Source organism: Lissotriton vulgaris, unplaced genomic scaffold (genome assembly GCF_964263255.1).
Source record: "Lissotriton vulgaris unplaced genomic scaffold, aLisVul1.2 SCAFFOLD_310, whole genome shotgun sequence".
In the NCBI taxonomy this organism is placed as follows: Eukaryota; Metazoa; Chordata; class Amphibia; order Caudata; family Salamandridae; genus Lissotriton; species Lissotriton vulgaris.
In genome coordinates, this window is record NW_028254046.1 from 824,765 (window position 1) to 851,549 (window position 26,785).

Below are 26,785 nucleotides of genomic sequence, written 5' to 3' on the forward strand. Positions count from 1 at the left end.
CGAGAGGCATGCTGTATTCAGGTAGGGACTTGAGGCTCCGACCATATTTTTCATTGGCTTGTCATTGTCCTCTGTAACCTATGGCTGACCATTGGTCAATAGGCTTAGTAGTCCCTCCTTAGTACCTCCTTGTCTAATTTTTTAACCTCCTATGGCAACACCCCCTGTTATGTGTGTTGTTACTCGGTAGGCATTGCTTTAATTACAGCCTTTCGAGCACTATTTTCTCAAATAACTTTGTCCTGCCTGCTGTTGCAGGCTGGACACGCTCTCTCCAAATGCTTTCAAATAAAAAGTATAGCACGGTGCCATACGCATTTGCAATGCACTAGGTCTTGCATTTGAGAGAGTTTAAGCTACTGGCATTGTAAATGACAATGCCTTTTATTTATATTGTATAAAAACAGCCCATAAATAAAAGGCATTTTTATTTACATTGCCAATAGCTCAAACTCTCTTAAATGCGAGACCATTGTATTACAAATGCTTGTTTTATAAGAAGCTTGGTAGGAGCTATGCTATCAGTCCCATTTATGCACAGCCCTAAACTGTGTAGAGCAGCATTGCACTTGGTGTGTCTATGCACAGGTAGACGTCACTGTTTTCTTCTCTCAACAAATATGTACGAGAAACTCGAATATGCTCCACAATACACAACCTCCTTATCAGAACTGTTCAGTTTTTTTTGCAGTGTGTGTCAGCACATACTGAACCTAATATTTAAATAAATAAATCCTGGGCCCTTTATTCTTAAGCAAGAGAAAATAGTGATCTATTTCACCCCCTTTGTTTGTCAGTTACGGCTCCACTTCTGCCAGCATACCTGCACATCCCACCCATAACTAACGTTAGTACTGTTCAACCCTCTTAAATCTTAAAATAACCAAACTACTATTTTCCTTAGGCCAATTCCTGTTTAGCTGAAGGGATACTGTTATTGAAATAGGCCACACTGGAGCGTGGTGATGTTTTGCCTATATTTCTCAACTACCCTCTTTAGCGAATATTTTCTGTCAAAGAAATACCCGTTTTCGACCCGTTTCAGATAACATTTTGCTCATTGATGAGAGCCTACAAAGTAATTCCCTGGAATCCTGATTAAACATTTGATGAATAAAAACCTATGGTATTGGAAATTGACAAGTTAGAACTTTTGAGGGAGGAAAAGGACACCTCATTAATAACAAATTACAATCGGGTCGTTTAGGGAACTGAAGAAAACCCCCACTTCAAACTCATTAGCACTGCTTGGAAATTAACCTCTGTACTTTTAAACAGCGTGTTTTACATTTGCTTCCTTGTTATAACTTTTTCCAGGACCGGTAGCTTCAAGTACATTTATATAGGTTTTCAACATCTGCTGTTAGCCATGTAACACTATTGTAAATGTAAAGCTACTTTATTGCCTAATTAAAAAACGAACCTGATTTGCTTGGGATAAAACATCGCTTAATTGAATTCCTATGCATAAAATACAAATTGTTGTGTTAAGTATTCTTTTGTCAAGCTCCGCTACCACTCCTATTGTGGCCTCTTGGCACTTGATTAGAGCAGCCAGAGTGACTCAGACCATTAGTCTAAGGAGAAGTAGAAAGTACAAAAGGGAGTGGTAATCTTGAAATGTCTAGGGAAGGAAATTTCAGAACTGCAAGGCCCAAACTAAAACATCTTGGAGGGCTCCTTAGCTGCGCCTTGTTGACTTGAAGCAGATGCAAGGTTAATGGGTAGAGTTCTATAAGAGTGAAATCCGTTAGAAAGCCTGATGCACAATGCACAAAGATTTTAATATAATGCTTATGTGATTGACAGCCAACATAGAACCCTGACGTGAGGAGTCACCTGCTGTTTTCTTAAGATGGCATAGTCTTCAGACTGCTGCAGTTAGACGTTGCTGAAGTTTTTGTATCCAATAGGAAGGGAATCCCAGGTAAGCTCTATTCTCTTGAGGATCGAGGCCATTGTTGCTCTGGCACTGTGTAAAGGGCAGGTAGATGAGAATTCTTTTCAGATTGAGATCGTAAATAGATGAATGGACCAACTTGGAAAGTTTTAGAACTATGGTTAATTTAATCTTAATCAATAGCATTGTAGTCTGAATAGCCACGTTTGAATTGACAATGATGAAGGAAAATTTCCTTTCAACAAGATCTCTGCCTAGGCTGGTTATAATTTTAGGAAGTTGTGATCTAATCTCCATCTTCTACGCTGCCAGTAAAAGACCTTCGTTCACAGAAGATGGGCTGATAGGGTTTCACTAGAAGCTGATTGACTTTGGGATAAGTAAAAAATGTTTGATGCTAGTGAAATAACCAACTTTATGACTAATTCAACATAACAGCTAACAGCAGAGTACAAAGTTCCCCAGGGAGCGTGTAACAGTGTGGAGCAAGGAGTAGGTATTGTCAATACCGTGGATATCACTAAAGGGTTCCCTAGTCGGAACTTGGAGAGCCTCACACACCCAAAGTAATAGGCGTGAAACACACCCTTACTGGAGGGTGTCCGGTGTCATCATCGACTCACTGCCCCTCGTCAGACCGGCGCTGCAATGTCTGACGGAGTCCCCAAAGGTACTCTTTTGGCGGGGTTCTTTTGTTCCTTGCCGATGGTTGGTGTAGGTGAGGATGAAGAAGGGTGTAGTCAGTGTAATAGTGAGTGAAAGTAATAAAAAAGGTAAGCAGTCCACTTTCAACTTTAATAACGTGGCTGATTCCTTAGTTAAAAGGGGTGGGAGGGGAGTTTAGAGACCGTAAAGGTATACAGAACAATAACTCAACCCCCTAGTGTGGTCAACATGTTTCTCGCCAAGAGGTGATTCGTCAGGACCTCAAAAAAGTACTACACAAAAACAAAAACAGAAACAAAATGTGGACTCAATACTCAATCTCTATGAAGAAAGAGAATACAACCTCACTGGGTCGGAGGACAAGAGGGCCAAGGGGTCCTGCTCTATTTAGGCGACCTAGAGGTAGGAGGGAAAAATATAAAACAGAAAGAACAGTTCAAGTCAAATACAACATAGTGACTCAATGCTCAATTCGTGCAGCGTGACTCTGGTGACACAAGCTCCACACTGTGAGGAGTGAAGGGGGTAGTGTGGAAGGGAAAAAAACCCTTTGAACCAAAAATGTGGGCGCAACGTCCCTTCTATGACACACACCACCCGAATATCACACTTGGAGGGTTGCCATTGTGTGTATAGGACAAAACTGTGGTATTGCGCCGAAGCTTAAAAAAAAAATAATTCAACATAACACCCAGATATCGGTTTGTGGCTGGAGAGCAGTACATTGGTAGTGATACAATCTGCTGTCTATCCACTTTGAAGGAATTTGTACACAGAAAGATAGTGCTCTTGAACCATGTGTCTATGAGAATGTATGGTCAACAGTATTGAAGACTGCAAATATGAAGGATCAGCACGTTTGCTCAGTGCCATCAGTATCTTCTGGAGGCCATTGAGGATTGCCCTTGTGACTTATTGTGTGCCATGTGGACTTTGTCCAGAAGATTATTGTTTTTGATAAATGGTTGCAATAAGGATTTTCGTGCTGCCGCTAGATATTTGGTAGTGAAGGGCTGGAATGGATCTGCAGTTGCCAATTACTTGCTTATGTTGGGGACTGTTCTCTGCTGGTGGATGAAGCATGATTGAGAATTATGAATAGTTTCTACTTCACTATAGAAGGGGGCAATACATATTTGAAATGTCTTTGATACTAGAAAATCTCCTCGTAGAGTTTATTAGGAGTAACCAGTTCAGTCTTTAAAAAATTGCTGGATATAAAAAACGTTGTTTGCCTTTTGTGTCAGGATATAAATCCATGTGACAAACATAAGGGCCTGGGGTTACATGGCCGTGTGTGGTGTATTGCTGAAGATGTGCAGTCATTGCAGTTTTAGCAAGGCTTCCTGTCACTGGTTTAGTGTGTTCTAACAATATTTCATTAGAACTGATGAATAAAAAAAAATGAAACGAATTTTTCCACCTTTTGTGTCTTTTCCAAATGCCTTTTGTAACCTAGGATCATAATTGCCTGTGCCATAAATGTAACATTTTAAAATGGAATACAATTGCTTTAGCAATAAAAAGAATCGAGGCCAACAAATGAGGCATTCAAACAAAGCAAACCGTCTATTGAGTCAGACTGTCACCAGAGTTGGTGATTAAATGTAATGTAGATGGTAGACACTTATAAACGTATTAAACTGTTGCTGGAGTACTGTCTTATGGCTATAGAACGCAACCATTGCCATTTTCTCTTGATTTATTGCGAAAGGCACATGTAGCCTGCTGTTAAAATAGGTCAAATTGTGGAAGCAAATATTCCGCTAGGATCAAGGAAGTCCCCAAACAAGGGAAAGCAGACCCCAGCCATCCCCACCGCTGCCTACTCCCCTCCGCTGCCTACTCCCCTCCGCTGCCTACTCCCCTCTTCTCACCTGCAACCAAATAACCAGTGCTGGCATTGTGCCTCAGGAAGCCATCACATATAAAGACACTGTTACTTTAAAGGTTTTAAGGTTCTCCCTCTGGTAAATTCCTCTACATAGATGTATTGAGTCCAGTGCACTAGCAAAGTGACTATCCCTAGGGACCATTGGGTATTTAAGATCCAGGCTGTCCTCCCTTCTCTGTCAGTCATTTTCACATGGATTTCTGTTGTAGGTATGTTAATTAGAAGTGACCTTCATAAAGCTGTTTACAGAGGCTTTGTGGCCTGGTAGGCTCCTTCCTGACATCCACTTCTCCCCTAGACCTATCTTACCATGGACTGCTTTCGAGAACCCTCTGCTCATCCGGTCAAACTCCTTTCCTACATTAGAAGACAGCAGTTCGGCCTTTTTTTCTATCCTCTCCACCACATGAGCAAGTGGCCTAACATCGATGCCATGCCTTGGTATAATAAATCCAATCTAATCTGCGTGATCATACTCCAGCTTCTTTGTTCCTATTTTAATGAAACTTTTGGTGTCTGTTTAGGAGCACAATTGGTATACAAAAGATACACTCGTGTGGATTCTTCTTGTGTTTGGGTGTGAGTATGATGGTGCCTCACAAGAGCTAGAGATTTGGCACATGGCTCGTCTAAAGGTATTAAACAGCGCATTCGGCTTAACTCTGAAAGGGAACATTTATAAAAGTTGTGAGGAGACCATCTGGGTTCTTCTTTTTTTTTCTTTTTTAAAAGCATGGTTTTCTAGGTGCTTTAGACTTTAATGCCATCTGTGGACCTCTCTGGCTATTCCCTAAACTGCTCAGACAGGGATGGCTCGGCAAGTAACATGCATCTAGATACGTTTTAATATCTTTGTTTACTTTGGCATATATGGTTTGAAAGACGTTTCAGAAGTTTGCTTATTGGTCATGTTCATGGATCATCGAAGGGCAGTCCGGCCTTTCAACTCTGTCTGTGTTTTGCTTTGCTTATGGCATAATTTAACGAAGAGGGGGCCAATTTTGTGCCCTTTCTCGTATACTGTTTGCCCCAGTGGACTGTGTGTTTACCCCTTCCCTTAACTTAGCCAATTACAATCCTTTTGTTGTGCAAGGTGTCGGTCTTGTTCAAAGCTTTTGCGACTTTGTTTCACAGCGAGGCTGTTTTATAGGATTTGTGTCTCCGTTGCTATAACAGTGACTAAACTGATAATTACACCCCAAATTGTTGTCTTAATTTTTTCCCAGTTGGGAGTTACAGAGGTGTCTTTGTATTGATATTCTTATGCTTTGTGGAATTCGTTTGCGTAGCTGCTTCCCATATTGCCAGAGGAAGGATATACTATCCTTAGCAAACCTCTGATTGACAGCAGGAATGAAGCGAAGTTCGCCATCTGGTGTGGATTGGACACCACTGACTCACTGGTTAGAGCCATGACTTCTGCAGTGGCACTACATTTCCACGACTGGTTGAGGTACACTTGGTTCTCGGGGGATGTACAGTCTTTGTTTGACATGCCCTTCGATGGCTCCCGTCTATTTGGCGATCAGGCCGATGCATACCTTGGGTGCTTTCGCAAGAAAAGGGTCACTCCCATTCCCTTGGCCTTTCCCTCTCATCTCACCCATAACAGCAGTTCTCTCGCCTCTACCGTCGACCTCGAAGGGGAAACTTTGGGCAGCCGATGTACCAGCCACACCCACTCAAGCAGACTGCCCAGTCCTTTTGAGGACAGGATGTAGAGCCCTAAAACAACACAGGAGTCACTGTATAGTCCCCCACTCCTCCATCTGCCGCAGCATCAAAGCCCCATAAGCATACCCTCCATCCACATCCATCCCATTTGCAGAAGAATCAGTCACCAACTGCCCCAATAGTAGCCGATTACATCCAACATTTGGGTGCTTCAGATCATTCAGAAGGGGTATGCACTATCATTTTTTGAAACCCCTCCATCCCAAGAACAGCTGATGGAGGACTACCTTTTTTTGTTTTGGTTGGAAGTGCAGACTCTTTTGGCTAAAGGAGCCATCAATAGGTTTCCTGCACCAGAGGTAGGGAATTGTTATTTTAACTACTTCTGCGTGCCGGAGATGGATGAAGGCCTCAGTCCTATTCTAGACCTATGCGCTTCCAGCTAATTCTGAAAAGATGCTCACATTGCTTCAGGTCATATTTGCCCTGTATTCTGGAGACTGGATTGTAGTGCTGGACCTGCAGGACCTGCAGGACCTGTAGTTCCAGATCCCCATCCTTCCAGCCAACAGGAGTTACGTATAGTTCGTGGTGGGTCATGCGCATTTTTTATTTGTTGTGCTCCTATTTGGCCTCACCAGCGCCCCTCGGGCTTTCACCAAAGTGATGGCAGTGGTTGTAGCCCATCTGCAGAGGTTAAGGGTGCCATTGTTCCCCTGCCCCGACAAATGGCTGTTGAAGGACGACTCTCCCCAAGCAGTGGTCACCCACCTGCAGACTACGGTGAATCTTCTCCATTCGCTTTGGTCCACGGTCAGCATGCTAAGTCACACCTGTCGCCTTCTCAGGTGCTCTCTTCTGAGCCATTCTGGACACAGCGTAGTTCCGCGCTTATTCTCCGGCGCTGCAAGTGCAAAGTATTCAGCCTATGATTCTGATGTTTCATCCAATCGGCATCTATATCTGGAAGTGATGCAAGGTCCCTTCTGAGAATGAGGAGTACCTTGGTTAGATCTATTTAACAGTGCCATAAACATGCAATGTAAGCAGTTCTGCAGGCTGGAGTTTCTGAAGCTTGCTTGGAGAGGTGTTCTGCCTCGAGTAAGACTTGGGACACCCTTTCGTACGATAGCACTCCTGTTCCAGGTTCTCAAGACGATCAGGACTGACCAGGCTCAAGTCATCCTAGTAGCTCTGTATTGAGCACATAGAGTATGGTATCCGAGCTCCTGAGCATGAGCATCTGTCCTCCAGGCAAGCTGCCCCTTCAGGAAAATCTCCTGTTGCAGCAGCAGTGCAGAGTCCTGCACCCAAACCTGCGTGCTCTCTACCTTCATGCAAGGAGATTGGCTACCGTTGAGAGTTTTTGATCTCTCTCCCATGAATTCTGATGCCATCCTGACAGCCAGACGTCTTTCACTAAAGCTATCTACATCTGCCATTGGGATAATTTTGTGGCTTGGCTCACACCTTTTGAACCCCCCCTTCTGCACCTCTTGCTGAGGTTTTGTGGCTTTTGTTCCTTAGCCTGGTAAGGCTTTGCTCCTGGCACTGTTAAAGATTGTTGGCCAGCTCTGCTTTCTTGTGGCTGCCAGGTCAATGTTCCCTATTTAAGTCACCCATTATGAAAGAGTTGCAACATTTGTTGCCACCTGCTCCTTCTGTTTTGTCCCAATGGCACCTCAGTTTGGTCCTTACTTCCCTATGGGTTCTTCCTTTGAGCCCTGGCATAGTTTACCTCTGTGGCTCTTGACACTGAAATCATGGTTCCTGGTTGCCATTAATTTGTCCAGAAGGGTCAGTGAACTTCAGGCTCTGTCAGTCCAGCCTCCACCAACTTCTTCCCTGACCAACTGGTCCTTCGAACTTGTTCCTTTTTCCTTCCAAAGGATCACCCCTTTTCACATAAGCTAGAGTGTTACTCTTCCTGCCTTCTACGCATCAACTCGCCCGTCCAAGGAGGAGATGAGACTCCATCGTTAGGACCCAAAATGTCCCCTGTCATTCTATATTTATGGCACCAAAGGTCAATGGGTGGACTGTCAGCTCTTCATCTGGTTCACCGGAGCAAAGAAGGGCAAGGCTGTGCAGAAACTATCTATCTCCAGATGGATTGTACTCTACAGAAAAATATTTTACGCTTTGGTGAAGAAGTGACCCCTGAGGGCCTACAGGCTCATTCCACGATGGCCAAGGTAGCCACTAATGTGGGGGTACCGAATCTGGATATCTGCCAGTCTTCAAAGTGAGTGTCCCTTCATACGTTTGTGATGCATTACTCATTGCACAGTCTGGTCCATCTAAGCCAGTTCACGAGTTCACCTCTGGGAAGGTCTGGCTTGGTTATGTTTTCTAAGGTGAGGAATCTGTGGTTAGACGTCTCTTTCAGAAGAACATTTTACTTACTTTGTTAATGTCTTTTCTTGTAGAGACTCTTATCTAATCTCAGATTCCTCACCGACCCTCCTATCCTCCCCACTCTGCGAACTGTGCGCTTTTCCCCAAAAAGATCCCTTTAGACACTGTAATCCGGTCAACAGTTACATTGGTTTTAACATGGCTCCGCATTTTTGTCGCAGAATTAGTCGTGAAAGAAACTGATGACCGTGCACTGGGGTTGTGCATATATAGGCAGCGCCATGTCCCCTCCGGTGTGGCACCAAATTACTCCACCTGCCAGAATGCACAGGGACTGCTTAAGATTTTCCAGGACCAGTGTGATGCCTGGGTAAGATTCGAATGGGAGGAACCTGCAGTTAGATAGAACCCAATCCCCAAAAAGAAGTTTACTAAAAAAAAAATAACTTGTTCTTCACTTCTATGGTTCATGCGGCCCTGGAGGAACCTCTTTTTGCAGTGTAAATCTTTTCTATTTTCACAGGCTGAACATTGTTCTGCAATCTAGTGGGTAGGTCTGGAATTCTTCAGTTTTTTTTTATTTTTTATCCTACTGGCCGACTTCGATTATTTTGTGTCCGACGCCTGTCCTGGAAGCCAGGGTGGTTACCATCTTCAGAGTAATTTTCCCACCATTCCGTCTGGAAGCGCAGGGTGGACACGGAAGTTTTTTGAAGGAGACTGTCATTTCAGTGAGTTTATGGAGGGAATAAAGGTATCGACCACGTGGGACCGAGAATGAAGATGGAGGATATATCCCCTTTAGCGTTTGCCCACAGTACCACAAAAAGTACGTCCAGAGGAAGGCACACAAGGTCTGCAACCTGTGTCTCCCGAAGAACCACATCACAAAGCATTGCATTGTGTGCACAGAATTCCAGGGGCTGAAAGCAAGAGAAAACCAAAGGTGGGCACACTACGCCATTGCACAGTCAAAGACATCCCTTCAGACACCGAGGTGGCACAGGGGAGAACTTCAGCGTTTGAAAATTGAGTTGAGTCGAAGAAATGGAGATCGATTAAATGTTCTGGAAAGGAACAGAGAAACACATTGGATATCCCAGGGATGCCCTGTAACCAAACCAAGACTTTTGGAGTCCAAAAAGAAGGCTACCCTGACACCAAAACCAATGATGATTGAGGAAAGTGAAAACATAAGTAACTCTATGGGTCGAAATCGAAAGACCCCTTTGGCGGTTCACCATCAGAACTGGCCTCGACCTTGAAAACTGATAGAGAGCGCCGGAGGGATAAAGAGCCTTGATAGGGGAATCCTTCATGCCAAAAACAGCCTTTGACGCTAGACATTGAAAAGCACTCAACAATAAATTGAAGACATAGTTTTGAGACCATAAGGGAGGCACTGATAATGGGATTTCAAAAAGTCCCTGAAGGAATTCAGAATCCATTTGAAACCACAGACCTAGAACCTAAAGGGAAAGAGCTGGAACCTCCAATAGCTACAGAAGAAGAGGAGGAAATGTTCTTTGAAGAGGCGCAAGGCCAGTTCGATCAGTGTATTCTCCGAGACTCAGAGGATATGGGGTGGGGGTGTAGAAATGGATTACCTTTTGCAGGCTGTGAATATCTATTCAACCTGAGCCTCCCCACCAGACGACAATACCCTAAAAAAAAAGACGATGGCCACATATGGGGTACAGTTACAACTACAGCTACAACCACTACTACCAATGCAGTTGAAAAGACCATTTCTGCCTATGCTTTCTAGTGTCTTAGACCAAGATCGGGAGACCTTTTTTAAAAACTAGCCACTGCTAAGGCTATTGCCCCAGAGTGGAAAAATAAATACCAACACTTTTCGAAAGACCCACCCTATATTGGGTAACCTAGGGGCTGACTCATTGTCACAAAAGCAGCAAGAGAGATCACAGGCACAAGTTTCCTCAAGGTTCTGGTCATCAAAAGATTCCTAAAAGGGGTAAAAAGATAGCCCCAACAAGAACAGAGCCTGCACCTTTATGGAACCTAAATCTGGTACTAACACAACTTTAGACTAGTCCTTTTAAGCCAGTGCACAAAACAGACCTCAAACGCCTAACCTTCAACACTGCCTTCCTAATAGCGGTCACCTCCTTAAAAAGGGTCTCTGGGCTACAGGCACTCGCAAGACTTAAAAATACACAAGGAGAGTGATAATGAGGACAAATCTACAGTTCCTCCCAAAGGCAATTTCTCACTTTCATGCCAGTCAAACACTACAGCTACTAGCCTTTTCTCAAAACCCCTAAACACAGGCAGAGAGGGAGCTCTGCCCACTCTGGATGTAAAAGGGGCTGGTGTGTATTATGTGCAGAAAACTATGGACATCAGGAAGACCAAGCCAGTTCTTTGCTGCCTCCATTCCAAATGACTGAGGAGTTCCAATATCTAAAGGTACCATCCCATGATGTATAGTAGACTAACCAAACTTGCTACAAATCGGCGAGCACGGCGCTAACACAAACACCAAGGGTGCTTTCTATAAGGGAAAAACCGAGCCAAACTGTCCTTCATAGCCAGTCAACAACATTGATAGCTGCATGACAGGTCTTCTGTACATACTTTCATAAATGATTACTGCTTGGGCCTACAAGTAAATAAAGAGGCACAGGTTGGACCGAAGGTACTCAAACATCTGTTTTCCACCTCAAACATATTTCAACCCAGCCTCCCAGGAGAGGTAAATAGCTCCACATAATCAATGCACAGCATGTGAATCCAGAAAAGATTCACGATGCATAACAAAATAGTTACTTTCCTGTAGGACCACTTTTGCAGCTTGAAGAATTTTCTGGATTCCCATGTGCCTCCACCACCTTGCTAGAAACTAAGAGCATGGAAAACGAAGAATTACAATGCAGTGAAGGAGTTGCTAAAGGAAGCTGTAACTAAACAAAGCTGCCAAAAAAACCAAAAGTAATCTGTTGCTAGCGACCAAACAACTTGCTTCGTGGTAGACATCTGAGGTCAGAGGGGAAGGACCAAGAACACCAAACGGTCGACAACGCCCTGCAGCCGAAAAAATAAAATGGACTAAGTGAACAATTCCTGACCCAACCAGTAGATGGTGAAATTATGCAGCATGAGAATCCAGAGGTTTCTTCAAGCTGAAACACTACTTCTACAGGTAACTATTTAGATTCCCTCCCATTTCCCATCCCCCTTTACCTCCTCCCCTCTCCAGAAGGCTGGGTCTCTCCCCCAGGACTGGGTGAGGAAGGAAGAAGCGGCGGGCCTATTTTTGTTCAAAGAGTTGGGCATCCATCCCCACATACGAAGACCGTGAGTTCTAGACCTCCGTGATGATTAAACGTGTACATACTTAATACTTTAAACCTATTACAAACCTTGGGCTGAAAATCTTTCTTATGGCTAGAGAATCAACCCTAATAGAAAAGATCAGGTTGGATATGGGAAGACAGCCACTAAACAGTAAGGCCATGATTGCAAATTTGCTGGATTTTGCTCTTGGGATACCATGGGTCAGAATCTCCGAATCTGGGCAATTTCCACACACCAAAAACCAGCAACTAAGAGATTTGTCCCCAGAATGAGGAAACAGCCTGCTGTACCCAGGAACAGTGTCCTTTTTTGCTGGTTATTCTCCAGTACCAAGGACATTTTCTCTTCACTCAGTCTGGAGGATAGGAAGTCGGTACAGGCAAGGTAAGGATGAGGTAGGCAGAGGGATTATTGTCTGCATCCCCAGTGGGGCTGCAGGGGTTAGGCTGGGTTGTGCGGTGCTCTTGCATGTAGCCCCTATATCTGTAGCAGTTTAATGGGGTGCAGATTTGCATCAGAGCAAGGTGTCTCCTAATTCAGAAATGTCCGGATATACCTGGCTATCTGTAAGAACTCCTAGTGATATTCCACAGGATGCGAGGCTGGTAACCTCTTCTCTTCACCAAGGTGTCTAAAGTTTCCTGTGTGAAGCCAGCCTTGCCCAGTGCTTTGTTTAATGATACTCAGCTGCGATTGGCTGATATCTCATCTAAGATGGGCATGGAATTTCCTGCTCATGGGATTTCCTGGCTACCACTTACCTTCGATTGTAAGCAAGTAAACATTGCAATAGTCTCCACTTTTAGTCATACATTCTCGCACTAGAGTGGGGCTACCAGTAGTCAGAAGCTGGTTGGTACGCGATTAAAGGGGCAGTAACATAGAGCTAAATTACCTTGCATATCTTAACAACAAGATCAATAAAGTGATTCATTTCAGAAGAGATAGTCAGAGAATGTTAGGCATACCTGTGCTCTGTTTGTTTTTATGGCCGAGCCTGCGGGAGCATGTGCTAACGCATGCTTCTCGCTTGCGAGACAGTTTTGTATCCATAAAGGGCTTGGAGCACGCCCGCTGCTTAAGTATCTGTAGATTTCATGTCATAAGTCCAATTAGTGGTTATTTAGAGAGTAACCTTTTATCACAAAACATTACTTAATTACATTAAAAGACAATTGGAACTGATGTTTGCACCTTTGAGAGGAGTAGAATACTATCTGCATATGCTGCATCTTTAAAAGACTTGAAACCAATCTAAATCCTGTGGTTGTCTATGGAATGTCTCTTATTGGAAAGTACACCTTCACTGCAAGTATGAACAAGTGCAGGAGAAAGGAGTATCCCTGCAGGTGTCATTCTTCGTATAGCTGGAGGATGAACAGTCCCGCTGCAGCCTGCACGGACCCAGCCAGGAGGTGCTACAGGGTGGGTGGGCCTGAGTGCTCACCAGTGGCGTAGAGACTGACTGGGCTTGCGGCCACACGGGAAGCTGGCATATGGTAAATACACAGCCAGAGAGAAGACGATCAGCCCCTAATTCAAGCTTGGTTACATATGCGAATGGTGCTTGTCGACCACTGTGGAGTAGAGGACCCATAGCTGCCGCCCGTCAAAAACCATAGTCAACTAAGTGAATTGCTACAGGCCAGATTCCATTATCTTACAGGGCCTGGTCAGTCCCCACTTATTTTGCAGACTGTGGCTGGGGTGACTTCACCCTAGCTCCCGCTTGGGGTGTACATCAACTATGGAGTGCCCTGCCCAACAGATGCCCCTGGCATACCATCTGCGACCCCCGTCCCTGAGTGACTACCGCCAGCCAGACGGCCCCAGCACCCAAACCCTCCCCCAGCAGACGCCAGATTCTGGACCAAGTACAAAACCTGCCATCATAGCTGCTGTAGCCGCCATTAAACTACTGGATATCTCGCTCTGGGTTGTGGCATGAGGTGCACAATCTACTGTGCTCTTACGGTCTTCTCATGGCTTATCAATGACCAACTTAAAAATAGACTCATGCGGAACGTGGCCGTACTACCTAAGATGGCAGTCGCAGGATAATTAGGCTTGGGCTCCATGACAGAAATCCTGCCACATCCTGCCCACTGTTGTCTTCAGTTGCCCTCCCTTTGTCCTCGTGAAGGGGTTGCAAAACTGACAGACACTTGATATCCTGTTACGGGGGCCGTGTTGAAGCCTGTGTGGACCGCAACGCCTACCAGCAGCCAGAGGAGAGCCGCAAAACGTGTCCGTGATCGGACGGGGGCTGGGTGGATAGCACCCATCAGAGCAGAACAAGGGAGCAACGGACTCTGTCCCTGCACCGCCACAGTTGGGTTCCAAAGGTGGACCGAGCCGGCAGCTCGAGGGTTTACGGTGGGGCCAGGGGGGTCTGATCCCAAAGCGCTTGCCTGGTTGTGTGGCACTGGTACACAGAGGTGGCATCGCCCTACTGGAAGCTGGCGAGGAGGTCATTTCTAGGACCTGGCTCAGCCCTCAGACACTATTACTTCGGCACGGACGGGTGGCCTAATGACTGGGACACTCTAGCCTTCATTTTAGCCCTTATCCTGATTGCCTGTTGTTACCCATTGTGTCTGAGTGACAGGTGCTGCATCAAGCCCTCTCTCTTTCTGCCCTAGTTGCAACTCAGACGATCCACAAGGCTGAGAGGACTAGAGCTGGTGTCTGGGCACAAGGGGAGACCCTCCCATCCTGCATGTGCCGCCTCAAAGGACGGGGAGGGCTGGTGGATCTGACTGACCAGGTCACTGGGAGCAGTAGTTACTCCGGCTATTACAATTGTCACAATGGCTAGAGACAAGGTGCCCCGTGCCAGCAAGCAGGCTACTATGTAAAGTTGACTCAAGTTACCAAAAACACAACAGCACGGGTGGGGTCCTCATGGTGACTGGGAGGGCCCATATACTCTGGATGAAAAAAATGGAGCGATTGGCACTGATGTTACTCTACTCTGACAAGACTTGCACAAAGCAGTGGACCGGATAGATGAGGCAGAAGTGCGGATCTCCGATGTGGAAGACACTATGACTGACATGCAGAGGATGATCACAAGACTTATCAACAGCTAAAGAACTTGCCGCACGCATGAAGGATACAGAGGGGAGAATCTGCAGGAACAATCTGTGCTTTGTGTGGTGTTTTCTTAATGACAATCCCAAAATATCCTGATGTTTCCGAACTACACCAAATTGGTCCAAGACCAATGGAAATCCTTCACTGCCGCCAAAAAACAACTGAGGGATTTCAACATTGGAGACATTCTGCTAAACTTAAGATCCTTTATCAAGTGAGAACACCCTTCCTCAACACCCAGGAGGAATATTTTCAGTGGACGAACGAGAAGGTATCACTTCGGCCGCACACGATGAGGGGAGGCACGCAATCTGTCTCATAGGATGGTGCAGTCTCCCTTGCTAACATCCTCGATCCAAAGACATGGCAGACACTGCTCCCATTCATCATGGTGGAACAGATCAGATGATCTGGATGACCCACAAAAGGTAGGTGTGGCGGGAGCCACGGCTGAAGCACACTGGGGTCCCATGGAGGCCTCATCTGCCTTGCATTAGAACTAGAGACGGTCTTGTCCGTATCGTTGGGGATGCGATTGGCCACTACTTCGCGCATAACCGAGGCACAGTGGAATCCCCAGGTGTTTTCTGCAAGGCTCTCTTGGAGACCCTGGGGCGTGGGGGGTGATGGTGGGAGGCATTATCTTACAAAAAAGTGATAGGAGCACTAGGTGATTTGTGACCTTGAAATACAAATTCAACAGCAGGATGGGCAATACACTGAGGATCCCAACCTAAGCCTGCACAGCGCTATTGACCTGGCCCAGAAACTGCTCCACTCCAGGCGACAAGGCTGGCTGACTCCTGCACTACCTCTGTTCCAACATCTCACATCACGGCCTGTCCCCTATTTGACCAACTCGACGTGACGCAAAATTACTGGAGACGCAGACATTGCCACCATTTTGCACAATATTATGCAGGAGTATATGCTTGCAGTGACGCTTTATCTGAATCACTGATATCCAATTTTACAACTGACTTACACCTTAAGATACTTTCTGACACCGAAAGGCTCTCGCTTGAGGAAGGCCTGTCTAGAGTAGAGCTTGCAGCAGCCCCAAGAGAGCTCCAGACTGGTAAGACACTGTGAACCACTGGGTCTCCTAGCAAATTCTTTAAACTATACTCCCACAAGCTCAGTGAGCCCCTGGAAGAACTTTTCAAAGATGCAGCTGAATGCGGCACACTCCTGCCTACTTTCTTAAGAGCTGAAATAGTAGTAATCCCAAAACCAGAAATACCCTGGACTTTTGTTTTTCGTATCAAACCTTTTCCTTTATGAATATTGAAGTTAAGATAATGGCAAAAGCACTGGCTGACTGCTTGGTCAAAGTTGTTCCCTCCCTAATACACCTAGATCAGGTGTATTGCCTGACGAGCCACCTGACATAATATTAGACGATTAAACAATGGCGTAGCCCTGGCTGGCAAGCTCAGCCAACCCACAGCAATACTACTTGCTGATATCGAGAGGGCATTTGATTCCGTCAGCAGCACTTATTTGTTCATTCTTCTAAGACGTCTCAGTTTCGGCCTAACGTTTATCCCATATATTAAGCCCCTGTATACAGACCTGACTGCACATTATAAGGTGGGAACGGCGGCTTCTTGGCCATTCTCTATCAAAGGGGAACGAGGCAGCCAGGTTAGCAGCCGACACAAAGACAGTCTTCACTCCCACTGTCTCTGATGGGAGAACTGCTATTTTTAACATAGTAACTTTCCCACACCTTCTATATCGCCTAGAGAATTATCCTAACCCTCTGCCTAAATTCTTCTTTCAGAAAATCCATTCTATTCTTTGGAGCTTCCTGTGGTATCAAAGAACACCCGGAATCGCTCTTGATAAATGTTTTACATTGACATATGAGAGGGCAGCATTAATTGAAACACATTACTGAGCTTCTCACCTGATGGTCATCGAGTGGTGGTAGGACACCTAAGAAGACTCCGCCTATGCCTCTGAGAAATGGTCCCTTCACGGCACATCTTTACAACACCTACCATATCGGGGATAGCTGTCATGCGTACATGCCACAACAATGGTCCTCCCGTTGTGGAACATGTCCTTTAAGGTCATGGGATGGGACTGGCGACTCACAGGCCAGACACCTCGGTGGCCAGACCGAATGGTCCCCCTGGTGGCAGCCTTGGAGAGGTTCCACAGCTTGATACTATTGGGATAGCCAAACTAAGCAACCTGATGGTCAGCACAACACTTAAAGCATACAAGACACTACAAGCGCATATACCCTACATCAAAGCCAGTTTTATCGATGCCTGCAAATACAGTATGCCCTATATTGCTGTCCTTGAGGACCTTTCAGTATTTCACCCCTTAGAAGCTAATCTGCTCCTGGGGGGAACTATATGACCACAAATAACAGTGTTAAGAGCTACTTGGGAACGGAACCTAGGTCCTCAGCCTGCTGAGAATTGGGAGGTGGCAAGAGTGTCTTCGAGACACAAGAGGATCGCACCTTGGTTTCGCCTCATCCAGCTAAAATAGCTACATAGTTTCTCACACGTTATAGACTACAGTAGATAGTAGTGATCGCCCTATTCCTCTTGGGTAAGACCTTTTTGCACACCACAAGGGGATGCACAGAATTACGGCCTTTTTGGGAAGGTGTCATAACTTACTTGGAATATATACTATGATGCATAAGTGTGCATATATGATGATACATGCGCATGTTTGGTGATGTATGCACATGTTAAAAAGTCAGTGTGGGCCGCTGTGTCACCATAAACTCGCCCATGCATAGTTGACTCGTGTGTGTATGCATGCATGTATGTATGTATGTATATATATATATATATATATATATATATATATATATATATATATATATATATACATATATATCATTTTGCTGGGGCTCTGTCATCTTGTATTAATTTTAGTTCTTTAGAACATTTTTTTACTGAAATTCATCAATATTGGAAGTAGCCATTTTTTTGCTGTTGTGCATCGGCAGAGAGCATTGGCAGAATTAAAAGGTCAGCGGATTCCTTTCAAAGGAAAGACCTATTGGCTTTGCCAATGTTGGCAAAAGTTGACTTTATTGGTGGCTTCATTGCATCCCATAAAATAATGTTATCATTGCATGAGGTCTTATTTGTCTCATAAAAAAATTGACTAAGATTTGTAATAACTAAGCAGTCTAGTCCTATCATTATACTTCATAATTTAATATTTTTGTCAGGAGTTACATAGTTCTAATGATGTGTATACCTGCGTTGACTGAGATACACGTGGATCAAATATACGGGCTAGTTAATATGAAACCAGTTGTTTAATAGTTTATGGAAGAGAAGAACGGGAAATCCTGACCGGTCAGATTGTAGATGAGCCACACATTTTCAGCAGAAAACCTTCATATATAAATTCCAGGTTTGAGACTGGTTTATGCATTGAATTTTTATTTTGCATGTTTGATCCAAAATTAGGTATTTAAGAATCCTAGTCCCTTCCGTAATATAAAGTGAATGATGCATGTTGGTTATATGCGAACGCAAGGGTGATATCTCCCAGCTATAGGCAGTTTCCAATTCGCATTGTCCGGCTTGTGGAATTACTTGGCTCAGGCAATATTATGATAATCTACTATTGATTGAAGTATTAAGTGGGAAGAGAATGAGAGGAAAAGAACATAATGGAGGTGTAAAAAGTTAGAAAGATGGAATCAGCTGCTGCTTTCATTTTTAAATTGGAACCGAACATAGTAGACGCCTTGTGGGTGAGGTTGAAGCCTTTAATGCCTGATTGCAATTTAAGTCTTTTGCTTCTTACCTTGGCTCTGTCAGTGACTTGCATATTGTCATTTGTGCTTCATTGAACAAATGGTTAACAGGTCTGCCGCAAAGGTAATGGGAAAATACATTAAAAGGGCATCTGCGACTCGAGAAAGTCTTTGTGGCAAAATCGCTTGACGATTCCTGAAAAACTGCCCGGCTCACTGTAATTGGTTGGCAGAATAGTTACTGTGAACATTGAAATTATGACTGTCCTGTTATATATTTAAAAAAAGAGCATCCGCGTAGTCCTTATTTCTATATCTGCTGCTGTTACAGCACACTCCTACTTTACCTAAAGAAGCATCCACAGACCTCATTTCATTGCACTCTTTATATTGTATTAAAAGCATTTCTATTCACATTACTAATAATGGAGATCCATTGTTCCAAACATTCATAGAAGGGGATGGTCTGCTAGTTAATCTCTTACTTTATTACCCTGCTCTTGTAACTATAACAAGCATTTGCAATGCAATAGGTCTTACATTGACGTGAGTTTGAGCTATTGACATTGCAAATAACAATGCCTTTTATTTTTGTTATCTTTATAAAAACATAAATAAAAGGCTATTTACAATGCCAATAGCTTAAACTCGCGTAACTGTGAGACCTATTGCATTGCAAATGCTTGTTGCAACTAGTGTTTGGGTCGAAATAACCCATAGGTTTAAACCATACATAAATGTGCCAACAACATCAAAAACATTTAAATATTTGTAAAATTCGCATTGTGAAAGGCATAAGCAATCACTGTTCACTCGGCCACGGGTAGTTCTTTTATGAGCGCTGGGATTGCAAGTATAAGGGAAAAGACTGGCTCCCCTGTGAACCGGTTCGGGCCGTAGTGGTGTTTAAAGACTGATTTGCACAATTCCCCCGCACGCACACTCACTCTCCACCCGCTCCAGGTAATGCAGCAGAGCGGGTTGGAACGTTACCTTCGTCGGATATGGCTGGCACTTTAGCGCGGCTCTCCTTCGGCTCGGTCTGACGTCCTGTTGGACGGGCCGCGCCGCACACGACTTCCCTCCGGTATGGAGTCCTCCATTGCCAGGCAACGGCCCGCGGCTCTTTAATCTCGCTGCGGTCCCAACAATGAACTCTGTGCCGGAGCTGGTTTCACCTCTCGGCAGTCCCCAGCTGAGTTCAGACACATGCCTTAGCGTCAGGAATGATTTGGGCATAAAAAAACATACATAAATGTGCCAACAACATCAGAAACATTTAAATATTTGTAAAATTTGCATTGTGAAATGCATAAACACTGCAAAAAATGAAGAAGCGAAGAGTAAACCGTGTTTACGCGGGGAGGAAAGAAAGTGAAAGCGCATTGTGCGCGCGCTCTGCTAAGAGGCTGGAATTGAAGAGATGGCCGGGGAACTGTGCTCACACAGCATACGCCTGCAAATCTTCGGTCTGGGCGCGTGCACATGCCCTCTCCGGGCAGGCACGCCGAAGGAAGACAGGAGGGAACCAAACATGCTTCCCTCTCAATAGAAAGCACGAATTTAGCGGGCGCGCCAATAAGAAGCGTGGGTGGAGCTTCTACCCTCGCTTCGCAAGCCGAAGCGACGACAATAGATCTCGCCAGGAGCGAGCGCCGCATGCGATGCGTCGCTAGGTGAGACCTAAAAACGGAGTACCTTTCAGCACCCATGGAGTATTGCAAATAACCAAACCCTCTGAAGATTGTATTTCAGTAATCACGATCTCATAGTTCCTTCTCACTTTGCGCAATCTCTGTGAGCTCCCCAGGAACATTGACATTTAGGAAAGTGGACTTCTCGCACCTGTTGCTTGATTCCATTCGTAAGCTGCCCATTCTTTGCCTCACCATGCGTTCCAAGAGGGTTTCTCTCATTGTTTTTTTTTTAGTTTGAATGTTCTTGATACAGGGTGTTTGCATAGACCAGATCTTGGAATCCAAATGACTTCTTTGCCTTCTTAAATTAAACATTTTCTATATCTTTACGGGAGAGAACCAAAGGAAATATATAGTTAAGTATTTTTTACATTCTCTGTAACAATGCACTGTATACATTCATTTTCACATGCAGGCCATGCCTGTTTATTACCCAAACCTTGTTGTTTTATTGGCTAGTCCATTGTGAACATATTTTCCAAGTTTTACTTTAGCTTTTTTTGCCAAACTGTGATACCTTTTCGCGGAATTTGATGCCCCATATTGTAAATAAAATGGTTTTCATTTGCATTACAAAAAAATATTTTCTCTCTTCTGCAGGCAGTCGTGGCCTACAAAAATTGATGTTCCACAAGACTTGGAAGACGATCTTACTTCTTCTCCAATATCGCACACTGTTACTCCTTCTCCAGTCCGTACTGCTGAAAATGTTCTCAATGGTCATAGAAATAAGGCACTTATTGAATCTGCAAAGAGAGACGATCCACCGGAGTCTCTTGGATCTGTGTCTGGGATACCACCAGTAAGCTTGAATGCATCAGCAAGTGGCCGAAAGTGTCTATTCCGAGTGGAGGAGGATGAAGAGGAAGATGAAGAAGATAAAAAACCTATTCCTCTTTCAACACAAGTGGTTTTAAGGCGCAAGCCTTCTGTTACAAATCGCCTCACTTCTAGGAAGAGTGCTCCAGTGCTCAATCAGATCTTTGAGGAAGGGGAATCGGATGACGAGTTTGACATGGATGAAAACTTACCTCCAAAACTTAGCCGATTAAAAATGAATATTGCCTCTCCCGGGACTGTACACAAGCGTTATCATCGAAGAAAAAGTCAAGGCCGGGGGTCAAGCTGCAGTAGCTCTGAAACTAGTGATGACGACTCTGAAACCAGACGGCGGCTAGATAAAGACAGTGGGTTTACATACTCTTGGCATAGGCGTGACAGCAGTGAAGGCCCACCAGGCAGTCAAGGAGATGGTGGAGGTCAAGGCAAACCAAGCAATGGAAATGGAGGTGTAGATAAAGCAAGTCCTAATGATACCAGTAAAGGTGAAAATAGCCCCTCCAATGGATCTAGTGGTAACAGTAACAATTCCTCTGGCTCAACACGCAGTTGTGCTGGATCTGGAAATTCAGTGCAACAGTCACCCAGAACTGCAGAGGAACTTATGGAAAGCCTAAAACTAATGAGTCTTTGCTTAGGTTCACAGCTTCACAGCAATGCAAAATTCATTCTTGATCAACAAAATAACTTATCTTTTTCCAGTGTTAAAGTGCAAGAGAAGTCAATGTGGAAAATGTGTATAAGCGCCAGTGGGAATGCAGGCAATGTTTCGCCAGTGGGCAGCATAAAGTTCTTCACTGAAAAAATGTGCGACACAACAAACGAATTGGAACTAATAAAGAGCAAAAACTTTAAAAATAATGTTCTACAACTACCTCTGTGTGAAAAGACAATATCTGTTAATATTCAGCGGAACACCATGGAGGATCTCATTTGCACCTCCAATCAGACAAGTTGTTGCCATGTCATTTGACAATAGCTTGTCTGTAGTATATTAACTTGTCACCATTATATCTGTTCAGATCTGTGAACGCCTATTTGTGTACTCCATTTTGTTGTCTTAACATTTTTAAGTGGGATTTTGAACAATTATTTATTATATTTTAATGTTAGTTGCTTCCACAATGCATGGTCCCTTTGTGCATGCTGCTAGGCAATGCATTTTCTTTTCGAGGATATAGACTGTTTTATTGTGGAAATTCTACATCCATAGTTTTAGAATGGGAACCCCTGCGTAAAAGAGTACTCTAGTCCGTAGTGTAAATGAAGCACTTAAAACTTTCATGTTCAGCACTTAAGCTAGGTGAAAAAAGCTTTTTGTTTCTTTGTGAAATGTTAACTTATTCAGACTTTCCCTGATATCCGAAGTATGTGCTGAGGCATATTTAGTGTCTGAAACTGAACCAAAGCAATAATGATTTGATGTTGGAAATCCCATTCGGGACGTTCAAATGATCCAATGCGTATGCGAAGCAAGGCTGCACTGAAAATGATTTATTTTAGCTGAGTACCGTCCATCCCTGTTTGTCTTAAGCTCGAAAATATATTTAAATGTGTGATATAACTCCAGACCTGAAAGCTGTTTTGGATAGGAATATAATTAAAAAAGGATTTTTTGGCAAAGTAACCTGACCTACTTCCATATTCCCTTCTCCCAACATTCTGTACCCTCACCAGTGTGAATGGTACAAGCAAGACTATCTTGTTTTTATTATTTTCCTACTATAAATTTAAAGTTCTGCAATTCTTCTGAAGGTTTTAGTTTGTATTTGGAAACCTGTTGTACAACATAATTTCTATAATTAGAATTTCTATTAGTATGCTTTGCCAGTGTGCCCTTCATGAATCCTGTAAATATGATTAGTCTCCAGTTATATGGCCCAATTGCTTAAGCAGGATATTCTTTGTCTGTAAAAATTCCATTATGTGTAAAAATTTGCAGTTTTTTTTTTATAAGGCCGCAAGGAATGTAAAGGTTTAACTACTGTATAAGTATATCTGTTTTAGGTATTTATTAAAAAGCCAGTAGAGTTGGGTTACCGCTTCCCTATTCCCTTATTCTTCAGAGACCCAACTTTTATATTGCTCCTTGATTGTCTCCAATACTTTTTTTATGCTTTTATATCACCACATATTTTTCTATAAAGTCTCAGGAGACGTCAATCTTTTGACACATCTTTACATGTTTTATTTTTACTGCAACAAATTGCTCCTTTTCTTCCGTTGTCTCATCTCGTTATTCAGCGTGCCAGAGTACAATGGCAAATAAATATGCTCTAAAATTCCTCTGCAGAAAAATAGATTTTGACCAATTTAAGTTTGATATGAGGCATTCTAGTATGCAAAATAAAATGTGACATTCTTAAATGTCAGGGGCACAAATGTGTTTTATTTGACTATTGTACAGTAGCTCGAGTTACCATTTTGATATACATGGTGACAAGGCAATGTGCAATTACATGTTTTTGATATCTTAAATTGATTGAATGGTCGGACAGTGCATTTTTTAAAGTCTGTGGATCGAACAGAGCACCAAAAACATAACTTTGGGCTTAAAATTGTCATATACACTGGCTTTTTTAAAATTGGACCGAAGTGGGGAGGGGATGCGGGATGAAGGGGGGAGCGTTTTTATGTGCGTGTGTGTGTTTGTTTTCATACTAGGAGAGTATGTGGGTGTGTGTGGGTGTTTTCATACTAGTAAGCCCATGCCATGGTGCACACTGTGGCAGGGTAATTCCCCTGCTCATTTCCGGAGTTATTTCATTAGGCGGGTATTGTAGAGAGTCAGAGCTTGCAGCAGAATATTTTTAAAGCAACAATTTTATAGCTCGTGGGACCTTAAAATATATGTATAATACCCAATTGGAGTTCTCTAATAATAAATAAAATTGCAGAAGGGTCCTCCGGTGATGATTTTTATGGTTGACCCTATACAAAAACATTGTTTAGCACCTACAGTATATTATGCTATCATCGGTTAAAAAAAATGGCCTCCATGGACATCAGACTTGTGCAGTCCAGTTTTGCTGTGAACTCTGGATTTAAATATATGAAAGTGTTTGTTGTGAGCAAATTATAGTTTAGGCCACCTTAGTTAAACAAAAATGCATTCATTTTCTAGTTTAAAGTGAGGCAATTAAAAAGTTTAAAAAATGTTTTTGTGATCATGATTGCAAAAAGTGAGACTTGATTCTGTAAATAGCGCAGTAAGAGGAACATTTATAACGGGCATTTGCAATAAATTATTTGTTGCAGCTGTTTTCCAAGTATTGTAAATACTTTTTAATGTGATGTACAGCCGTGTCACCTTTTACCCTTACCTGTGTAATTTTTTTCCCTTGGCAATGTTTATATATGTAAATATACATATGTATATATGGTGCTCTTTAGAACAGCAATGTTGATCATTTATGCTGTAAATAGCTATAATATAGGCATATTATTCTTTATGGTTGGTTGAATTTTTGGGTGTATTGATCCTAGTCCGGTTGTTGTCTTTTCGCCAGTTGTTAAAAGGTGAATGGTTGTGCATGTGTTTTATGTCGTTTTGCGTTCTATAAAAGGGAGAGAATAACCACTACATTAAGATATTGGACCAAACCAGTTACCAGCTCTTATTTTCTGTCTCTGAAAGTTTCATTTAGTTACAGTAGTGTATAAATTGAATATTGTGGAAAAGCAATTGGTCTTGTATTTTTCTGTATGTGAATACAATTATGTAACTAGAAAATTTATCTGTATTTAAGGTGTGACAATCTTGATCAGTTTTAAGAACGGCAGTAAAAACACATAATAAATGAGTTTTAAATAAAAAAAGTGGTACTTGCCAAGTAGCTCTGGTATGTTTAAGGCAAAGTGGTATAGCAATATCATTGGATTCTAATTTGCCTGTATATCTGCAGCAGTTGTTGACTTCTGTGTATCAATTCAGGTCCCTTAATAAAAGCGATGTCCTAATATTGAGCTTTCAAGTATATCATTTTAGTCATAAAATATGGTTAGCTTGATAGTTTTGAGCATCAGTATTCCTCAAGTGGTACCGAATACTTAACTTATTTGAGATTAAGTAAAACACTGGAGGCAAAAGCCATTGCACAGCACTCCATGTGCAACGTGGATTCTTTAGTTGCATGGATCTAACATATTTTAGAAGCATGGCAGTGTCTGCCTTCTGTTACTGGTCCATTGTTTTCTTCTTTGTGTGGGTTTCCCTTTTTTCTTTCTTTTTGCCCACTCTTTTAAAAAAAAATCTGGTAAGTTTATGTGGGCTTAACCATAAAGGAGCAGGGATACAGTATTTATGGAAACGAGCTTTGTTGTAAGGCTCTCTATAAATAAAGCTCGTCACTCTGTCCCTTGAATTACAGAAAGGAAGATAAATAAGGAAGCAACTATTGCAGATGTTTCGGTTTCTACCAGGTATAGCACACTGCCTCATTTGATTTGAGTACCTTACCTCACTTTCGGCCCATTTAGAGCAGGCATTTGTCATGCACGTTTTGATCCAAATACATTTATCCTCTCTGATCCATTTATTGCATTGTCTTTTCATGAAACTCCAGATATAATTCCATTTTCTGATTGGAACCATTGATTTCGGTCTTCTAAATGTGTCCATGAACTGCATTTACTGTTATCGGAGTTAAAAATGTACAAAGGAACCAGATGACAAATTCTGAAATTGTAAAGCCTTAATTGTCATGCGTACATGTCCATATTCGGAGTAGGTAGAGAACAGTTATTTATCTAAATGTCAGTTCTCCATCACTGGCAGCCTCATCATATCTATAACAATGTGAATAATCCCGGATTCTTTAGGATCCTCTGCATTTTCAGATATGTAGCAGCATGTCCAAGCAAGGCTCTACAAAGGTTTCATCACTCGTGGCCTTAGGAATTGCAAATCTCCACCAGGACCTAGCTGTCCTCCCCTGCCATATCCCCCTGCCCTTGGTCAGACCATTTTTTAATTTCCTTTTCCCTTGCCTTAGCCCCAGTGGCTAAACCTCCCCTTCCCAAGAACACCTGGGTTAGAAAATGGGGCAAGGCAGACATGCCATCCTTCCACTCATTCCTAGTCAACGCCTGTCCCGATGCTTCCTGTCCCCAAGGTCAAAACCCTTGGCATTCTCCTCAATTCTTCACTTTCCGTTCACTCACAGGTTTCCTCAGTTGGTTCTTCTTGTTTTTTCTCCCTTAGAACTATTAGGAAGATCTCTCGCTTTTTCTCTCTGCCTGCGTTAAAAATCATAGTGATGGCCATGGTGCTCTCGCGCCTTGATTATGGTAACATCATTTACAACGGCGCCCCAGCCTACACCATTCGCCGATTGCAGCTAGTGCAGAACCAGGCTGCCCGCCTGATTCACGGCCTGCCTAAATTCCATCGGGTTACCCCCTTAATGCAGGCACTGCACTGGCTGCCGGTGAAAGAGCGTGCCCTGTTCAAACTCGGCTGTACCACCTTCCAGGCCAAAATGGGCACCGCCCCGGAGTTCATCTGCTCCGCCATCAAACCCTACTCACCTGGCAGAGAGCTCCGCTCCTCCCATCAGGCCCTGCTAACCATCCCCCGTTTCCGTAAGAAA

General features: G+C 43.4%; 1 protein-coding gene across 1 annotated transcript in view; it reads left to right on the forward strand.

Annotated features, from left to right (window-relative positions):
• Positions 1–25,154, forward strand: part of SNRK (SNF related kinase) — a 147,726-nt gene extending 122,572 nt beyond the window's left edge. The window contains exon 7 of the mRNA XM_086951543.1: positions 20,955–25,154. Coding sequence (XP_086807669.1) covers positions 20,955–22,167 — 1,213 coding nt within the window. The 3' untranslated portion in view covers positions 22,168–25,154. The remainder of the gene's footprint in view (positions 1–20,954) is intronic.
• The last annotated feature ends 1,631 nt before the right edge of the window (positions 25,155–26,785 follow it).